The 19,109-nt window shown below is 32.9% G+C and overlaps 1 protein-coding gene and 1 non-coding gene across 2 annotated transcripts; both read right to left on the bottom strand.

The window, feature by feature from the left end:
* Positions 1-4,904: 4,904 nt before the first annotated feature.
* LOC114395310 (vesicle-associated membrane protein 722-like) lies at positions 4,905-10,203 on the bottom strand. The gene is made up of 5 exons (XM_028357051.1): positions 9,741-10,203; positions 6,947-7,088; positions 6,729-6,849; positions 6,553-6,615; positions 4,905-5,156 (listed from the first exon to the last, which is right to left on the bottom strand). The coding sequence occupies exons 1-5, from the start codon at positions 9,928-9,930 to the stop codon at positions 5,028-5,030; spliced, it is 645 nt and encodes a 214-aa protein (XP_028212852.1). The 5' UTR covers positions 9,931-10,203; the 3' UTR covers positions 4,905-5,027.
* A 6,321-nt stretch (positions 10,204-16,524) lies between these two features.
* LOC114397777 lies at positions 16,525-16,631 on the bottom strand. The gene has a single exon (XR_003663402.1). It is a non-coding gene; the product is annotated as a small nucleolar RNA R71 (small nucleolar RNA).
* Between the last annotated feature and the right edge of the window lie 2,478 nt (positions 16,632-19,109).

The raw sequence follows: 19,109 nt of genomic DNA, 5'->3' as shown, positions 1-19,109 counted from the left end.
TGGCCAGCTGTCGTCGTGGCCCGCCTTCTTGCACGCCATTCACGCATGATTTTCATCTTCCACATACGAAGATCCAACAGGATTACTTTGTAAATTGACACAGCAATCCACAGTCTAAACATACTTATCAGAATTTGAAGCTTTGGCAAACCGCATCATTGGCCTACCGGCACCATTTGTGCTTAGCTACTTCATTTCAGGTTTGAACCCAGCAATTTGGAGAGAAGTGCAGGTAATGCAGCCTCATTCGTTGGTTCAAGCAATTTCTTTTGCCAGGTTGCATGAAGAGAAGATGTTGGATGGGCGACGACCTGGTGAGAAGGGAGCTCCGCATCTGTCTTATGGGCCTCCTCCATGAGTCACACCGCCAGTGCTCCCCAAACCACCTGAGTCACTATTACTTCCCCCGCCAGTGAAATCATCAAACACCATTCCTTTCAAACGTCTTTCCCCAACTGAATTGGCAATGAGAAGAGAAAAGGGGCTATGCTTTAATTGTGATGAAAAATATACAAGGGAGCATAAGTGCACCTCGTCCTTGGTTTTGTTTGTCACAGAGGACGATAACTACTTACCAGATGTGGGGTCACCGCCGGAATCGCCGCCAACCTCGTAGGAAGTCTCTCCTGCCCAAATTAGTCTCCATGCACTTTCAAGCTAAGGAGCTCCTGAAACTTTACGAGTTACAGGCATCATTGGACATCATCGTGTGCACATCCTCATTGATGGAGGAAGCACACATAATTTTTTGCAATAGGAATTGGTAACAAAGTTGAATTTGAGGCCACAATCAACTTCAACCCTGCGCGTGACTGTGGGAAATGGCGAGGAGCTACAGTGTAATCAAATCTGTCACGAGGTCGTGGTACACATTCAATCCCACACTTTCTTGGTTGATTTCCATGTTCTTCCAATTTGTGGGGCTGATGTGGTACTAGGAGTACAATGGCTGAAGTCGTTAGGACCTATTCTGACAAATTACGCCACTCTAACTATGAAATTTATCTCCAATGATAAGTTGATAGAGCTCAAAGGAGAACGCGATGCCAGCATTGATCAGATTTCACCGTCACAGTTACGATGTCTGGTAAACACAGGTAACACTAGTACCTTCTTTCACATTCAGCTTGATCCACTTACACCTGAACCCTTACCCTTAACACACACCATACCAACAATTCACACCTTACTCACCAAATACTCTTCCCTCTTCCAACCACTACCCAACCTTCCTCCATCTCGAGCAACAGACCACCCCATCAATCTCATTCCTAACGCAGCACCAGTAAACGTAAAACCTTATTGGTACCCATACTTCCAAAAACAAGAGATTGAAAGACAAGTGGCCGTGATGCTTCATAGTGATCACATACAACACAGTTCCAACCCTTTTTCATCACATGTTCTATTGGTAAAGAAGCGCGACAGGACGTGGAGATTTTGTGTGGATTACAGGGCATTGAATGCTATCACGGTGCGTGACCGCTTCCCTATCCCTATGATGGACGAGTTATTAGATGAGTTGGGAGGCGCAACCTGGTTCTTCAAATTCTGATACTGTAGAATCCATTAGTTACACTCTTTCTTTTATTACTTAAATACTAATTTCTAACATGATTGTGAATAGTGATATCCATGTTTTGATACTTCTCTTGTGCTGATTTAAGTTGAAGGAATTGAAGAGGACTAAAGATTAGTATGACTGGGCAAAGGCTGCGTATAGTTATTTGGTGATGGTTGACTACCGATATCCTGCTGAATTCATGATGACTTTGACTGAACACCCATCATGGAGGTTAGTATGATTTCAAATTTGTAGTATATGATGATGGAATATCCTACCATGCCTAATTTTTGCAAATATAGGTGGCTGGATTGCTGATACACTTGTGAGCAAAGGCCTTTCCTTAACCTCTGTTCGAAAGGTAAGAAAGTTACTGAAGATAATCTTGATTAATAAAATAAATTATTGTTAATGAATTTTGTAAATCAAATAATAGTACAAGGACATTTATTTCAGTCCTTAGTAGAAACAATTTTGTTGTTTATTTTTTCAAGTAATTTTCCAAGATAAATAATATTCTGGTTAAACCATCAATCGGGTTTCTGGATCGGATCCTGCATTTTTTCTTACATAGCTAAGCCATGGGAAAATACCTCCCATGGCAATACTATGCATGGCTTGGAGTGAGGTTTGAGCTAAATTAATTAATATATATCTTCCCAAACATGATTTGGCAAGTTTTAAATGTATATAAAGTTACCTAATATATATCTGTGTTATTTCAGTCATGACCTGGTGGACCAAGCCCGCTTATTAATTATTACAACTCGGATGCAATATTTTTATTTATTAGAAATCACTAGCTACTTGCAAATGGTTGTAGTGTAGGTGCTTAAATTGAAACGATGGTGTTTCTTTGTATTCTATTTGATAACCATTATGATATATAATTCAATTAAAAAAACAATTTAATGTGATAATGTTGTACACGTATGGAAATCAAAATGGTATTTAAGTCCATTTTCTTTAAATCTATGAATTTGAGCACCAATGAATTTAATTTATAAAATTTTAAAATATTAAATTTTAATGCTTAAAATTTAAAATTATTATATAATAGTCCTTTTAATTTCTAAAATTATTAAAATAATTATTTCAGTCTCTAAAATTTGATCAATATAAGTTAAATTTAAAATAATATATAATGCATTTTTTTTTTGCTTTTGTCCATGATTTAGAATGTTTTTCTATCGACATATATGGTGTTTTCTTGGATTTCATTTTCAATATTTGGTGCTTAGATATATTTGGTGTTTTCTTGGATTTCATTTATCTTCACTTGTTTTTTCCCTAGTGCGGCTCGTTTCTTGGAATCACGAGGGATGATAGAGGATGCTCTTTGGGAGAATATTAGAGGTTGCTAAGGTAAGTTCACTAGTTCATATATAATACATAATATTGCCATACTAAATTAATTTGCAGAGTCACGCCTTCTAAATTAATTTAACAATTATTTTATTATATATAGAACAATAAAATTTATTCAGCTGCCTTTAATAATTTTCATTAAATATATTTTTAATTATTTAAAATATTTTAAAGTTTTAATTTCTATAAAATTTTATACATTTTTTCTTACATTTATTAAAAGTGATATAATTTTAATTCCTCATTTAAAACTGAAAAAACTAATTTTTTAACGAAAATGTAAGGATTAAAAATATATAATTTTTTTATAAAGGCTAAAAGAAACATATTTCTTTCAATAAATGGTCTTTAATATACAAAAACAATTACATGACATTACATTATATTTGACAATGACATGACACTTATAATGATAAACTTGTAGGTGGTGAAAATAGAATTCACATCCCCTAAGTAAATATGAGAAAGAACCGTAAGCAATAAACCACTTAACTTGTTCGGTCTTCCTATAATATATGATGTGAATTTATCTATTAAATTATATGAATTTATTAAATGTATACTAATTTATAAATTAATAATTTTTCATTATAATATATATATATATATATATATATATATAACTTATTTAGAATATGCACCATTTAAGTTAATTTAATTATAATTTAAATTATTTCTACAATTTAATATTAAATCTTTTATATATTATTATATTAAATTTTTATTAATTGTATGTAAAATTATATAAATTAAATTAAGTTCTACGTATTTTGTACATTCTAAATGAAATTATATAAAAGTATATAAATTATATAAGTATTGAAACTTGAAAGCATCCCCTATTAATTAGTGTCTAGTTGTTACATTTGAGTTGGAGAATTTCTTGCAGTCCTTACAATATAATATACATTGTTTGACCTAATAATTTGATACATCAATATGTTGCCATTAAACTCATCCATGAAAAGTTGCTATTTGTCTAAAATTGAACATATTTTCAAGATTGGCAGGGCCCAATTTACATGCCCATAGTGTTTTCCCCCCTTTTGGCCCTTTTGTCTTGATTTTGTTTTTTGTGATTCTAATCCTTTAATTACCCTTCAATATATTAATATCGGATTGCTTTTTGCATAGGATAAAAATTCCTGAAATTAGAAGATGAATGGTTCAAAAAAGGATATGAAACAACAACTTTTATAGAGGAAGAAGATGTCAATGTAGATGATGTTGCTGCTGCTTTCAATGATTCTAAGGTTATGCGTTTTTTACAATATTTCTATTATTTTTTATTTACTTTGCAAAGATTTTCTTATTATACTTTGGAAGTAAAATAATTAAAGAAATTGTAGAAACTGTTTTCTATGTGTAATTTATTTGTTTTCTTTGGTATGTAGAAAAACCAACCCACATTACTCTCACTTGCTTCTACACCATGCCCTGCAAGTGAGTCATTAGTCAATGCTTTATGTCTTAATTAAAAGTGTGATTGATTGTGCTTTTATTTATTGACTTTGACAAACTAAACTGCATGATTGTGTGACAATCTCAATTTCAAAATTAATAATTGGGCTTAGTAAAATTTCAAAATTTAGTTGGGACGTTAATGTATATGAAATTTTTATTTTTAAAAAAAGACACATTCTAAGATGATTTTTTGGTAAAACCATCTTAGAATTCTCAAAATATTTTTAATTTTTAAAAAAAAAATTAATTTAAGACAATTTTCTAAAAAGCCATTTTAGAATATTTACATTCTAAGACGGTTTTTGATAACCTAAAACCTTCTTAAAATCTTCAATATATTTGAATTTTGTTTTTATAAAAAAAAAAACATTCAAAGACGATTTTTAAAAAATCGTCTTAAAATGATATTTTTTTCTAAGACAATTTTTTATGGAACCGTAATAGAAAGTACAAACATTCTATATTGTTGATTTCGACGACCATTAATAACCAACATAAAATGTAAAAATTAACCATAGAAAATATTTTTCTTTGTAGTGTTGTGATGTCAATCAAATAAACAAATTTATAATGTTTATATTATACAACTATATTTATTAAATTACAAAAAAGGGGTCGAGTTGTAACAATTCTAGGTGACCAATAAGACAATTATTAAAATGATGGCAATCACGATGGCAAGTACTATTAACTTTATCTTCATGTTTTGATACCACATCTTTCTCCTTATCTGGTCTCCCCGCTCCCTGAAAACCCCCGCCTGCAAAGTCATACAAAATTGACATACCAATTTAATTTTTATTTGTGAAGCAAGCTACTGCATGTTTTAATTCATGCTAATGACATACAACAAATCAAAGTAAAGGTTAAGTCAATAGAGACGATAATTGCTGAAAAAAACATCTTTCACCGTAAATTTTAGATTTAAATATATTTTTAGTACTTTAAATTTAGATAATTATATATTTTAGTCCTTTAGAATAAAATATATTTTTATTAATCTCTCAAATTTTTGAAAAATCATTTTTGTCCCTCTTATTCTTTGCAATAATTATGTCAGAATTTGTAACAGTTTTCACGTTTAAAAATGTTTTTTTTTAATTTAATTATTTAAAAAATGATATCTAATAGGTTAAAACTACCGAAATATGTAAAAAAATCATCACAATTTTGAATTCATGTTTTTATTTTTCTTCTTTAAAACAGTTGGAATATGTAAAAAAATGCCACCAAACCATCCTACAAGTTAAAATCTTTAAAAATCATTTATTTTTATAAAATTGAATTAAAAACAAGTAAATTTTGATAGTTAAAAATTGTCAGATTATGAAACCATGAATTCAATTAATAAAGAAGAGTTAAAAGTAGTTTTTTTGAAAATTTGAAGAGTAATAAAAACAATTATTTTTAAAACTATAAAAATAATTGCCTAAAAATTAAAAAGACTAAAAACATATTTGTTTTAATTTTATTGATAAGTACATTTTGGTTACAACTTAAATTTAGCATGCACACATCTAATTAAGTCAGGGTCGGTACACATGAACTCATAAACAAACATATAATCAACTATGATAGTTTTGTGATTTTGTGAAACTTTCATGTCAAAGTGACCTTGCTATACAATAATTCAATCGGTAGTATTAGGCAAACAAAACCCTTCACATAACGAACGAATATTTACCTGTAAGCCAGTAGATTATATTTTTCACACATGACATTAATCAACCAAACATATAGGCTCATTCTACATGATCTAAAATAATCTCAGTTCAATTTTTCTTAAATTTATTGTGTGTTTACATAAATGTTTGGAAAATTCATTTTGAAAAAATTAAATTGATTTTATAAAATTGATTCTAATTAGAATTGACTTTGAAGTAAAGTAATTTATGTGTAGCTGTGTTTTTTATTCTAAAAAAAAATTAATAATAAAATTAGGTATAAAATTTTCAATCCAATATAAAAATTAACTAAAGTTATTTCAACTCAAAATCAATTATCAACATATAATTAATTCTTTAAAGTAAAATAAAACATGTAAATATTTATCTAAAATAATGTACTAATAGTTTAACATGATTCTGGATGACTCAACGTGAAACCAATAAGAAAAAACATTCCTTTATTTAGTTTGTGTGAACAATTAAAAGTACCTGATTGCGAAGGTCCTCAGTTTGACCCACTAAAACGTCAATCTTCACTTGACGATCAAGAACCTACATACAAGACATAGTTACTATGATTTGGCAACATATCATACGAAATACTACCAACAACTTCATAATTAATAAGGGGAAGGATAATATATGCTAGTAGTTTTATATTATACCTGATCAATGTTTGCCCTCATAACTTGTTGGACTTCTGAAACCTGAGCTTTCACTTTTGCAAGTTTGCTAACCTCTTCTGGGTGTTCCACACAATACTGCATATGTTCCTTCAACTTGGATCTAGAACCACACACAACAAATCTTCATATTAGTACAATTCAAAACATAGATAGAGGTACAATATTTGTTTTATGCTACATGGAATACACATAAGTACCCAAATTCTTTGTTTAAGCTTTTAGCAGTGGCTGTTGTAGCTTTTCCTCCACCATATCTCTTGGAAAAATCCTCCATGATGCGTTCAAGATAGGCCATTGCAAGTTGGCGACCAACAGACTCTACTGCCACAACACAGTAAGCTAAAAATAATAGATCATGTGAGTCCAACTAATTGTGGTATAATTTATAAGGAAATGGAAAGCAATTTATAAATTAGAGACATAAATTTCAGTAGACGTTAAACAACTTTCCACTAAAACAAGCACTACCATGCATGCTTACTTATTTAAATTTGATTACATTAATGTTTTTTCAATAAAGAGTAGTAGTAATATATGATAATAATGGAGCCACTGTAGTGCTTAAAAACGTGAACGGAGTTGGTATGACATTTTTTGGAGTGAAAGTTACGTTAGTAGATACCATTTTTTTATGTAAGTATTAAGTGTACGTACATCTTGTACATATTATATCTTTTGCCTTTTAAAAAAATGATAATAATCGCAAAACTAAGGAGTTTAGCTCTGAGTAATATGTGTGGGTTAATATAAATTCTTTGATAATTGAGTTTTATTTCTATGAATAATAAAAATGAAAAACCAATATAAATGTCAATTATATGATGAAGAAAAATAAAGAAGTAGAAAATAAACTAATAAAATATAAGAAATATATAAATAGTTATATTTTACTCACAATGTTGTTATTTAATACCGATATCTATATATTTAAGATAAATAAAATTAATATAAATATAGTAAGATTTTAGTCAAAATATTATTGAGTTAACAAATTGTATTATTAATATATACCATTAGATCGGGTTGTAATGACCCGAAATATAACATGCACCCATTTTGAAAAAGCACTAGATCTAATTTCTTAGGCCAAAATCTGTCAAAGATTCCTTCGAACTGAGCCGGATTGGTCGGACAGGATGGATCATGAACATCCCTATGATATTATATTTATTGATGATTTGAATTCATTTCCAATAAAATTAAAATTTGAATAAAATCGATTAAAATTAATTTTAAAGTGAAGTAATATATATTTTGAATATTTTTATTTTAAAATAAGTTAATAACAAAATTTAGTATAAATTTTTTAATTTATCGTAATAATTTCTTAAAATTGTTTCAATTAAAATTAATTTTAGATATAAAATTAATTTTTTTAACATGAATCAAAACATTTATATAAAATTAATAATATTTTAACATAATTTTAAATAATTTAACATGAATTCAAATAGGACAAATAAGTGATGAATTAATATTTGATTAGGTTTTACTACCTGCAACCTAACACGACTATCCTATCTGTGGTGGGGACTGGCAATTTAAAATCGGTGATAAAGCATGTTAAATTACTTTGATTTGATGTCATCATACTAAATAAATATATTTTTCTGAATTAATTTATATGGGCATGCATGGGACGGTTAGAATGAAGTTTAGGCCAAGAAAGTAAGACTTTGCTTTGGATATTATTTTAGTAACCCAAACCTTGATCAGAACATGGATTAACCAACATTTCAAAAAAGTTAAAAGGCTTAATGTTTTTATTACTTTAAAATTGAATAATTTTCTTTATAATCTTCTAAATTTAAAATTATTTTTTGTTCTTAAAATTCATAAAATATCCTTTTAGTCATTCTGTATAACATGAATCAAATATGAAATAAAAAATTTATAATTTGTGATAACTTTTTATTATTAAATTTTAATTTTCAATTTTATATTTTAAAATACACTTGTGCCATAATCAAGTCAATAAAAAAATTAAAAATTAATTAATCACTTTAAAAATTACTTTATTTTTTTATTAACTTGATTTTGTCAATTTAAACCATAAAAAATCATAATTTAAATATTGAAGGTAAAAAATATCAAAAATTATAAATTTCTTATTTCTGACTAACACTTTACAGAAGATAAAAAAGAACATTTTACACATTCCAAAGATTAAAAAAAAATAACTTCAAATTTAAAGGATTAAAAAAATTATTCATATTTGAGGAACTAAAAATATATTTAATTAAAAATAAAATTAAAAAATCAATACAACCCAAATGAAGACACCGATTCCTGCTCCAAATACAACTGCCGTGTCTTATTTCACATTTCACAATAGTAGATTCAGAGAATCTGTTGATACTTTTTTATTTTAAAAAAAGCCACGGAACTGTTAAGACGAGTTAAGACCGTTTCCACAATTCAACATATCAAAGTTGCACCCACAGAAAATTTTTTAAAATAAAATAAAGAGGGAAACGAACGACCTGCACGATATAGCACCTGCACTGAATATTTTCTTTAGGTAGTTATCAATTTTTCTTTTAGTAGTACACCTATACTGAATATGATGACGTATACAGACAAAATTTTATTTAATTAATATGATATATATTTTCACTTATACCAATGTATAAAATTAAGAAATAAAAGAAAATGAAAAAATTATATATTCAAGTGTTGACATGAAAAACCCATGTATAATTACTAATTTACTATGTAAAATGTTATGCTAGCTTCCTTCAAAGAAAAAAACTCACAAAGATGCAAAGGATAAAACATAATCAGGGCAGACATATGAATTCTAGCGTGTTTGATTTCACGTAATTTCTTACATAACATATCGGATATGCGATTTTGAAAAATTAATAGTTATAACTTTTACATCCTAAACGTGATTCTTTGCTTCTCATATGGTGTTTAAACACGCTAGAAGAGAAGAATATAGTGATGAGAGAGAAAGAAGATGAAGAAAGAGAGAGAGAGAGAGATTACTGAATCCATTATAGGTGAGGTAGTTGAAGGTGTGGCCATCGGCGTTGTAGGTGAATTTGTTGTCGGAGGCTGGGAGCCTCTGCAGGCACTGCAAAGCCACCTCCGCAAAGTTTCCACTGAAATCAGTGTGCTCCGCCAGGATCATCGTGCCGCGCGCCACGAAGCTGTAAATCAACGATTGCTGCCCCATGAGAAAGGAAAGAAAACAAAATTAACAACTCAGAGACAATACTACAGACAAGAAAACAAAGAGAAAGAATATATGTTTTTGGTATCTGGAATTTGAAGGAATTGAATTATATTGATATTGATTGTTGAACAATAATTTAATTTAAGGTGAGGAAAGGAGGTGGAAGCAAAAGCGTGTGTGGGATTTTTCAAAACTAGGAAAACTCGGAAGATAGGGATGAGGTCAAAGAGGAGGAGGCACTATAAGACTCTTTCCTTCCATTCTGGAACAAACAATTGTAATATATGAAGAATATAAATATGAATACGAATAATTGAATATGATATGGTAAACACGTAAATGTAGACGTAGTTACCTTCGCACCTTCTCTTCTCTATGACTTTTTGAAAAAATCAAATAAGGGAATTCCTATATTATCTACTAATTAAATAAGGTTTGTCATAAAGAGTTTTTTTTTTAATTAGTTTTTTTTTTTGTGTACAAATCGCACTGGTATTATTCTTCAGAGTTATTAATATTCTTAATTGAAGCGACTTCTTTTTACCGTACTTTAATCATTTATATATTTGCTTTATTTTCTTTCGATTATATCATTCATCTCATATATTTTCTCTTTTGTCTTCCTATTTTTTAATTTCTAGCTAATTTGCAAAATTTTATACAAGATTGATATATACAAGTATAATTTCTTAGGGATGCTTGTTTTACGGATTAAATTATACTCCTAGATATTCCTTGGAATATTTTAAAATTTATTTCAATTAAAAAACAAAAAATATTAAAAAATAAAAAATTAAATAGAATAAAGCGAAAGTGAAAACTTATTTTAGACAATAACTACTATTCCCACCCATATTAACATGGGAATAGAAATTGGAGAATAAAATATGCTTGAAAATCATTTTTTATAACTTGTACCAAATATTGGAATGATACATTCTCAACTCATATCTCAGCAATAAATTTGTATGACTTGAAATAAACGCCCCTTAGCTTTGTATAATTTACTCGAATCACATCTCTAAATAAAATTTTGTATATAAAATAATACTTCCTGCAATGTCATTTATAAGAAAAATAATAATAATTTAACACTTATTAAGAAAATTAGTTTTTTTATGAAAATTAACTAAGGAAATTAGTTAAGTTCATTAAATATTGTGAATCCCAATTTAAAAATAATTTTTTTCTTTTACACTACCTTTGATATCAAACATACACCCTTATTAAATAAAGGAAATTTTAAAGATGATATCATTAAATAAGATAAAAATAATTAAAATTACTTATATTTGATACTAAAATATAATGATTTTTTTCTTATATATGAGACTAAAGAAAGTATTAGTTTTTATGATAGATAATTAACAAACAAATATTAAAATATAAGTAATATAATTTTGGGCTTAATCAACATTTTAGTCCATTAAAATACCCGTCTTTTTTTTCTTTTGATCTTTATAATTTTTTCTCTCATATCAGTTTGTATAATATTAGATTTTTTAATTTTGGTCTTACTGATACTTACCTTTCCTTAGTTGCTAACATGACTTAGAGAATGCACATCAACAATGTGATGTAGGATTACAAATCAACACTACCACTATTATGTCAGGTGTTGGATCAAGTGGTCTCGAAATAATTAAGAAAGGGAGATTGAATTAATTATTAATGAGCCTTTACTAATTAAAAAATTATCCTTCTTAATGTTACTAGATTTAATTAGGCTTTTACTACTAAGTTAAGAAAGTAAAGAACATGAATTGAAACTTAACCAAAAGTAAAAGCGAAAATTAAAGTGCACAGTGGAAATTAAAGAGTGTATGGAAGAAGAAGACAAACACAAGAATTTTATACTGGTTCGGCAACAACCCGTGCCTACATCTAGTCCCCAAGCAACCACCGGTTCTTGAGATTTCTTTTAACCTTGTAAAATCCTTTACAAGCCAAAGATCCACAAGGGATGTACCCTCCCTTGTTCTCTTTGAAAACCTAAGTGGATGTACCCTCCACTTGAACTGATCCTCAAGAGATGTACCTTCTCTTGTTCTTAGTGACAACAACCCAAGTAGATGTACCCTCTTCTTGTACCACAAAGGATGTACCCTCCAATGTGTTAAGACAAATAATTCTCAGGCGGTTAGTCATTTGAATCTTTGTAAGGGGAAGCAAAAGATATCTCAGGCGGTTAGTCCTTTGAAATCTTTTGTTTAAGGGAAAGGGAAGAATCAAAAGAATTCTCAGACTGAGTCCTTTTGAATTCTCTTGAAAAGGGAGAAGGGAGACACAAAAGAATTCAGGTGGTTAGTCCTTCGTTCTTTTGGAAAAGGGAGAAGAGAGACACAAAAAGAATTCATGCAATTAGTCCTTGTTGAATTCTTTTTGGTAAAGAGAGAAGAGAATGAAAATATATAGCACATTTTTGTTTTTTGCAGAATTTTCACTTGCAGAAGAACAAGGTTTGGAAAATAGAAAACTTAGAAAGCTTCTTGGCAAAGGAAGAAGAAGAAAGATGAGTAGCAAAGGTTTCAAGATTTCACAAAAGTTGTTTAAGAAGATCAAAAAGTTGTTTGAATGCAAGTCAAGGTCTTGGTTTTATAGACTCTTCATGTCTGGTCAAGAAAACCATTGGAAGAGTTATAACCTTGAGAAAATCTTGAGAAAACCATTGGAAGAGTTACATCTCTTGACCTTTTATTCAAAACTTGTCACTGGTAATCGATTACCATAACCAGGTAATCGATTACACAATGCATTTAATGAAAAGATATGACTCTTCACAATTGAATTTGAATTTCAACGTTCAGATACACTGGTAATCGATTACCAATATATTGTAATCGATTACAACATTTAAAAAATATTTGGAATGTTGCAAATTCAGTTAAAAGCTTTTTGAAATCAAATTCTATCACTGGTAATCGATTACAGGAAACTGATAATCGATTACCAGAGAGTATGATGGAAGCTTGCTTGTGGAGCTTCTATGGAGGCTGGATCTTTGAGCTTCAATGAGGTCTTTTAATGGTGGTTTTCCACCATGGAGATGCAGCGGAAGACAAAGGAGAAGATGTGAGAGGAGGCGCCATCCACTAGGGAATAAGCCATGGAAGAAGGAGCTTCACCACCAAGATGAGCCTTGGATAAGAAGCTTGGAGATGAGGCTTTAATGGAGGAAAAGAAAGAGGGAGAGAAAGAGAGAGGGGGGAGCACGAAATTGAAGGAAGAAAAAGGGAGAGAAGTTGAACTTTGAGTTGTGTCTCACAAGACTCTCATTCATCAAAGTTACAACAAGTGTTACACATGCTTCTATTTATAGACTAGGTAGCTTCCTTGAGAAGCTTTTTTGAGAAAACTTCCTTGAGAAGCTACACCCCTCTCATAACTAAGCTCACCTCCTTGAGAAGCTTCCTTAAGAAGATTCCTAAAGAAGCTAGAGCTTAGCTACACATACCTCTCTAATAGCTAAGCTCACCTCCTTGAGATGAGAAGCTAGAACTTAGCTACACCCCCCTATAATATCTAAGCTCACCCCCATGACAAAAAACATGAAAATACAAAAAAAGTCCTTACTACAAAGACTACTCAAAATGCCCCGAAATACAAGGCTAAAACCCTATACTACTAGAATGACCAAAATACAAGGCCCAGACGATGGAAAAACCTATTCTAATATTTACAAAGATAAGCGGGCTCATACTTAGCCCATGGGCTCAAAATCTACCCTAAGGCTCATGAGAACCCTAGGGCCTTCCCTTGGATCTCTAGCTCAATCTACTTGGAGTCTTCTACCCAATGCCCTTGCGGGGTAGGATTGCATCATTCCCTCCACCTTGGAAAGGATTTGACCTCAAATCCCGAGGTTCTTCATACCTTGGGCTCCTTTCCTCAACACCTGTAAAAAGAACAAAAACATATGTATTAGTGGTGTTTGGTATGTTGAAGTAAGGTAAGGTCTGAAAACCCATTTCCTGGGCATCTTCCCATGAAGGAACATGGTTTCTCACCAACTCAATGAGTGGTGCTACAAGTATAGAAAAATATGGGACAAACCTTTTGTAAAAGTTTGTTAAGTCATGGAAGCCCCAAATTTTTCTTATACTTGGTGGAGTGGGCCACTCAGGAATGACCTTTATTCTCTTAGGGTTCATGGGAACCCCTTGATCACTATTTGAAAAATTAAGAAAAGTAACGCAATAAAACATACCTTTTTCTGTATTTTCATATTGATTATTCCTACCAAAAAGTATGACAAACCTAAGGTGTCCCATATGAGTACCTAAGTTTGTATTGAAACAAAAAATAAGAACAAACCTACCTAATGGGTCCCTATGTACACACACCATGAATATGTTAGGTGTATGAGTGATTTTACAAAAGAGGATTGCACCACTCAAAACATTCATCATACCACCTATTTTAGGGACTTGGTGCCTAATAATACCTATTTCGGGCACCAACAAAGCACAAGGATTTAAGCTCTTGCGAACCAAACCCTCATCCAACAACTTCTTTACTTGAGGAATAAACTCAAGCCCAAGAGGTGTGGCAATGCTAGCAAGTGCCTTTTTACAAAAGAGAAAATGTGGAGGTTGTCTAAGAGGGAAAGTTTCTTTAATGTTTGTCTTTATTGTAAAATGAGTTTCCTTCTTAGCTAAACTCTTGGAGGAGACACTTACCTCCTTACACTTCTCTTTAACCATTAATGGTTGTCCTTCTTCTTGGGGGTAGATTTCTTCACTAGATTCTTCCTCTTGCTTTTTCACTTTCACTAGAGGAAGGTGAAGTAGTAGCCTCATATTGGCTACTATAAATGTCTTGGCCCCTCATAATCATGGTTTTTGTGGTGGGGAATTGAAAAGTAATGTGTCCTCTTCCAAAACATTTAAAGCACTTTATAGAGCTAGTTTTCTCTTGCATACTAGCCTTAGGGGCTTGCTTTTCTATTGTCTTCTCCTTATCATCTTTGGGCTTAGAAGGTGTCACCCCTAAGATGCCTTGACCTTGGTATTTCTTTGGATAAGAGTGAGAGCCATAAGATTTTGACGTAGACTTCTTTTTAAGTTGTTGCTCTACCCTTATTTCCCAAACTAAGTGATGTGCCATCATTTTCTTCTATTTTCTAAACCCTTTTTGCACCATTTTAATTATTGATTGGTCTTAATTGTCAATTAATTAGGCAGTTTTATTATTTGGGCTCATTTAGCTAATTTGATGTTTTTAATCTAATTTCAGGAATTAATGAAACATTGGGCTTAATCCGGATTTTGGTTGTGGACTTGAAGAGGGCAAATAAAGCAGCGCTTACCTTAGTTAATTTATAATTAGGAAATTTCGCAATTTTATTTTATGTTGTTCAGTGTTTATTTCGTTTTGGGCCAGAGTATTGTAATAGGGCCCAGTGACTTTGAGTGACTCTTTTTAAATAGCTGCCTTGGGATTCGTGCAGGGCATTCTATTCTGCTATGCTATTTTCATTATTTAGAGCTTTGGTTTTAGGTTTTCACGTTTTTCTGTTCCCTTGTTACAGTTTTTGTTCTTAATGCAAATTTCCGTTTTCTGCTTCTAATTACGAGTTCATTCTTGCTTCTTCTTCTACTTTCATTTACGTTTCTGTTCATTTACGTTTCTGTTCATTTACGTTCTTGTTCATTTACGTTTCTGCTTCATGCTTCATTTGCGTTTTCTGTTTGAATCCATGGAAGGCTAGATTTTCTGGTGTTGTTTCCTTTTGAGGACGAAGCCCAACTCTCTTTGAGGTTTCGTTTGTAATGTGGTTTCCTGGCAGTTTTCCCTTCACCAGTTATCCCAATTTCGTGAATATTAATCAGTGCACGCTTCGTGTTCGATTAATTGCCTCTAAGCCTAACTTGCGTTCATGCTTAATGGACGAAGGGCTAACTGGTGTATGTGGTGCCTAATCACGTATTGAAAACCCTAAGTTGATTTTCGCTTAGTAAATTGAAATAGGGTTGGATTAAGTGGTTAACTGTTAGGGACGAATTCTCCATAACCCAGGATAAGAGAGTGGCTTCTGAATCAGAGGAAACAACCCGTTTTTAATATTAGTAGTTTCGTATTCCATTTTATTTGTTCTGCTCTTTAATTACCAAACAACCAAACCCCCCCCCATCGTTACTTTTACTGCAAGTATATTATGAACATTTGGCTTGTCACTGCTCGTTGGGAAACGACCTAGGATCACATTCTGAGAACATGGCACAACCTCCACCTCGTGAGAGGACTCTAAGGGAAATGGCTGCACCTGATTTCACCTATGAAAGCTTGTGCATCCAATACCTTGATGAGGATGTCCCATATGTTCTTAAAACTGGACTGATTCATTTGCTTCCAAAGTTTCATGGCCTTGCAGGTGAAGACCCGCACAAACATTTGAAAGAATTTCACATTGTCTGCTCCACCATGAAACCCCCAGATGTCCAAGAGGATCACATATTTCTAAAGGCTTTTCCTCATTCATTAGAGGGAGTGGCAAAGGACTGGCTGTATTACCTTGCTCCAAGGTCCATCACGAGCTGGGATGACCTTAAGAGAGTATTCTTAGAAAATTTTTTCCCTGCTTCCAGGACCACAGCCATCAGGAAGGATATCTCAGGTATTAGACAACTCAGTGGAGAGAGCCTGTATGAGTACTGGGAGAGATTTAAGAAACTATGTGCCAGTTGCCCCCACCATCAAATTTCAGAACAGCTTCTTCTCCAATATTTTTATGAAGGACTCAGTAATATGGAGAGAAGTATGATAGATGCTGCCAGTGGTGGAGCCCTTGGAGACATGACTCCTGCTGAAGCCATAAATTTAATTGAGAAGATGGCCTCCAACTCCCAGCAGTTTAGCGCCAGAAATGATGCCATAGTCATTAGAGGAGTGCATGAGGTAGCTACAAACCCATCTGCATCATCTGAAACTAAGAAGCTTGAAGGCAAACTGGATGCGTTGGTCAACTTGGTAACCCAGCTGGTCTTGAATCAGAAATCTGTACCTGTCGCAAGGGTTTGTGGTTTGTGCTCCTCTGCTGACCACCATACAGACCTTTGCCCTTCCACGCAGCAACCTGGAGCAATTGAGCAACCTGAAGCTTATGCTGCAAATATTTACAATAGACCTCCTCAACCTCAGCAGCAAAATCAACCACAGCAGAACAATTATGACCTTTTCAGCAACAGATACAACCCTGGATGGAGGAATCACCCTAACCTCAGATGGTCCAGCCCTCAGCAACAACAACAACAGCCTGCTCCTTCCTTCCAAAATGCTGCTGGCCCAAGCAGACCATACATTCCTCCACCAATCCAACAACAGCAACAACACCAGAAACAACCAACAGTTGAGGCCCCTCCACAACCTTCCCTCGAAGAACTTGTGAGGCAAATGACTATGCAGAACATGCAGTTTCAGCAAGAGACCAGAGCCTCCATTCAGAGCTTAACCAATCAGATGGGACAATTAGCTACCCAATTGAATCAACAACAGTCCCAGAATTCTGACAAGCTGCCTTCTCAAGCTGTCCAAAATCCCAAAAATGTCAGTGCCATTTCATTGAGGTCGGGAAAGCAGTGTCAAGGACCTCAACCCGTAGCACCTTCCTCATCTGCAAATGAACCTGCCAAACTTCACTCTATTCCAGAAAAAGGTGATGACAAAAATCTACCTAACAATTTCTGTGCAGGTGAATCTTCTTCCACAGGTAATTCTGATTTGCAGAAGCAGCACATTCCCCCTCTTCCATTCCCTCCAAGAGCAATTTCCAACAAAAAAATGGAAGAGGCAGAGAAAGAGATCTTGGAAACGTTTAGAAAAGTAGAGGTAAACATACCTCTGTTGGATGCAATAAAGCAAATTCCAAGATATGCCAAATTCTTGAAGGAGCTGTGCACTAATAAGCGGAAGCTTAAAGGAAGTGAACGAATTAGCATGGGCAGAAATGTCTCCGCATTGATTGGTAAATCTGTTCCTCAAATTCATGAAAAATGCAAAGATCCAGGTACATTCAGCATACCTTGTATTATAGGGAATAGTAAGTTTGACAATGCCATGCTAGATTTAGGAGCCTCTGTTAGTGTTATGCCTCTGTCGATTTTTAATTCTCTATCTCTAGGTCCCTTGCAGTCAACTGATGTGGTAATTCATTTAGCTAATAGAAGTGTTGCCTATCCTGTTGGTTTCATAGAAGATGTCTTAGTTAGAGTTGGTGAACTGATTTTCCCTGTTGATTTTTATATCTTGAATATGGAAGATGGATTTTCTCAAGGATCAGTTCCCATCATTCTAGGCAGACCCTTTATGAAAACTGCTAGAACTAAGATAGATGTTTATGCAGGCACACTGTCCATGGAGTTTGGTGATATAACTGTTCATTTTAATATTCTGGATGCTATGAAATACCCATCTGAAGATCTTTCTGTATTTCATGCTGAAATAATTGACCATGTTGTTGATGAATACATGACTGATCTTTATTCTGATCTGCATGCCTCTCACTCTTCATGCATTGAGTCTGAAAGTGTACTTGATCATATGTCTGAATTTGATGCTGAGAGTGAATCTGAGAGTGATATTGATTGCATGCCTGGTGGTGGTATTTTACCTCTTGAGATTGATTTTATAGAGTCAGATAGGACTAACCATGTTTCAGGAAGTACACATACCTCTGACTTTCTTTATGAGGTAAAGGCTGAGAAACCATCTCCTTCTACCACTGTCCAGCCGACCACACCAGAATTGAAGCCTCTGCCATCAAATTTAAAATACGCTTACTTGGATGATAGCAAGAGTTTTCCAGTGATTATATCTGCCTCCCTTGCTGATGAGCAAGAGGAGAAGTTGTTGTCAGTTCTCAAGAAGCATAAGAAGGCTATAGGCTGGACCCTAGCGGACATTCCTGGTATTAGCCCATCCACATGTATGCATCGAATAAATTTAGAGGATGGAGCTAAACCAGTAAGACAGCCACAGAGAAGACTCAACCCGGTGATTCTTGATGTAGTGAAGAAGGAGATAACCAAGCTTCTGCAAGCTGGAATCATTTATCCTATCTCCGACAGCCAATGGGTGAGTCCTGTCCAGGTAGTCCCGAAAAGACTGGCCTCACAGTGATCAGAAATGAGAAGGAGGAGCTGATTCCTACTCGGGTGCAGAACAGTTGGAGAGTCTGCATT

This window comes from Glycine soja, chromosome 18 (genome assembly GCF_004193775.1).
Source record: "Glycine soja cultivar W05 chromosome 18, ASM419377v2, whole genome shotgun sequence".
Lineage (NCBI taxonomy): Eukaryota > Viridiplantae > Streptophyta > Magnoliopsida > Fabales > Fabaceae > Glycine > Glycine soja.
The sequence above is the reverse complement of the archived record's forward strand: the minus strand, read 5'-3'. Positions and strand labels throughout refer to the sequence as shown.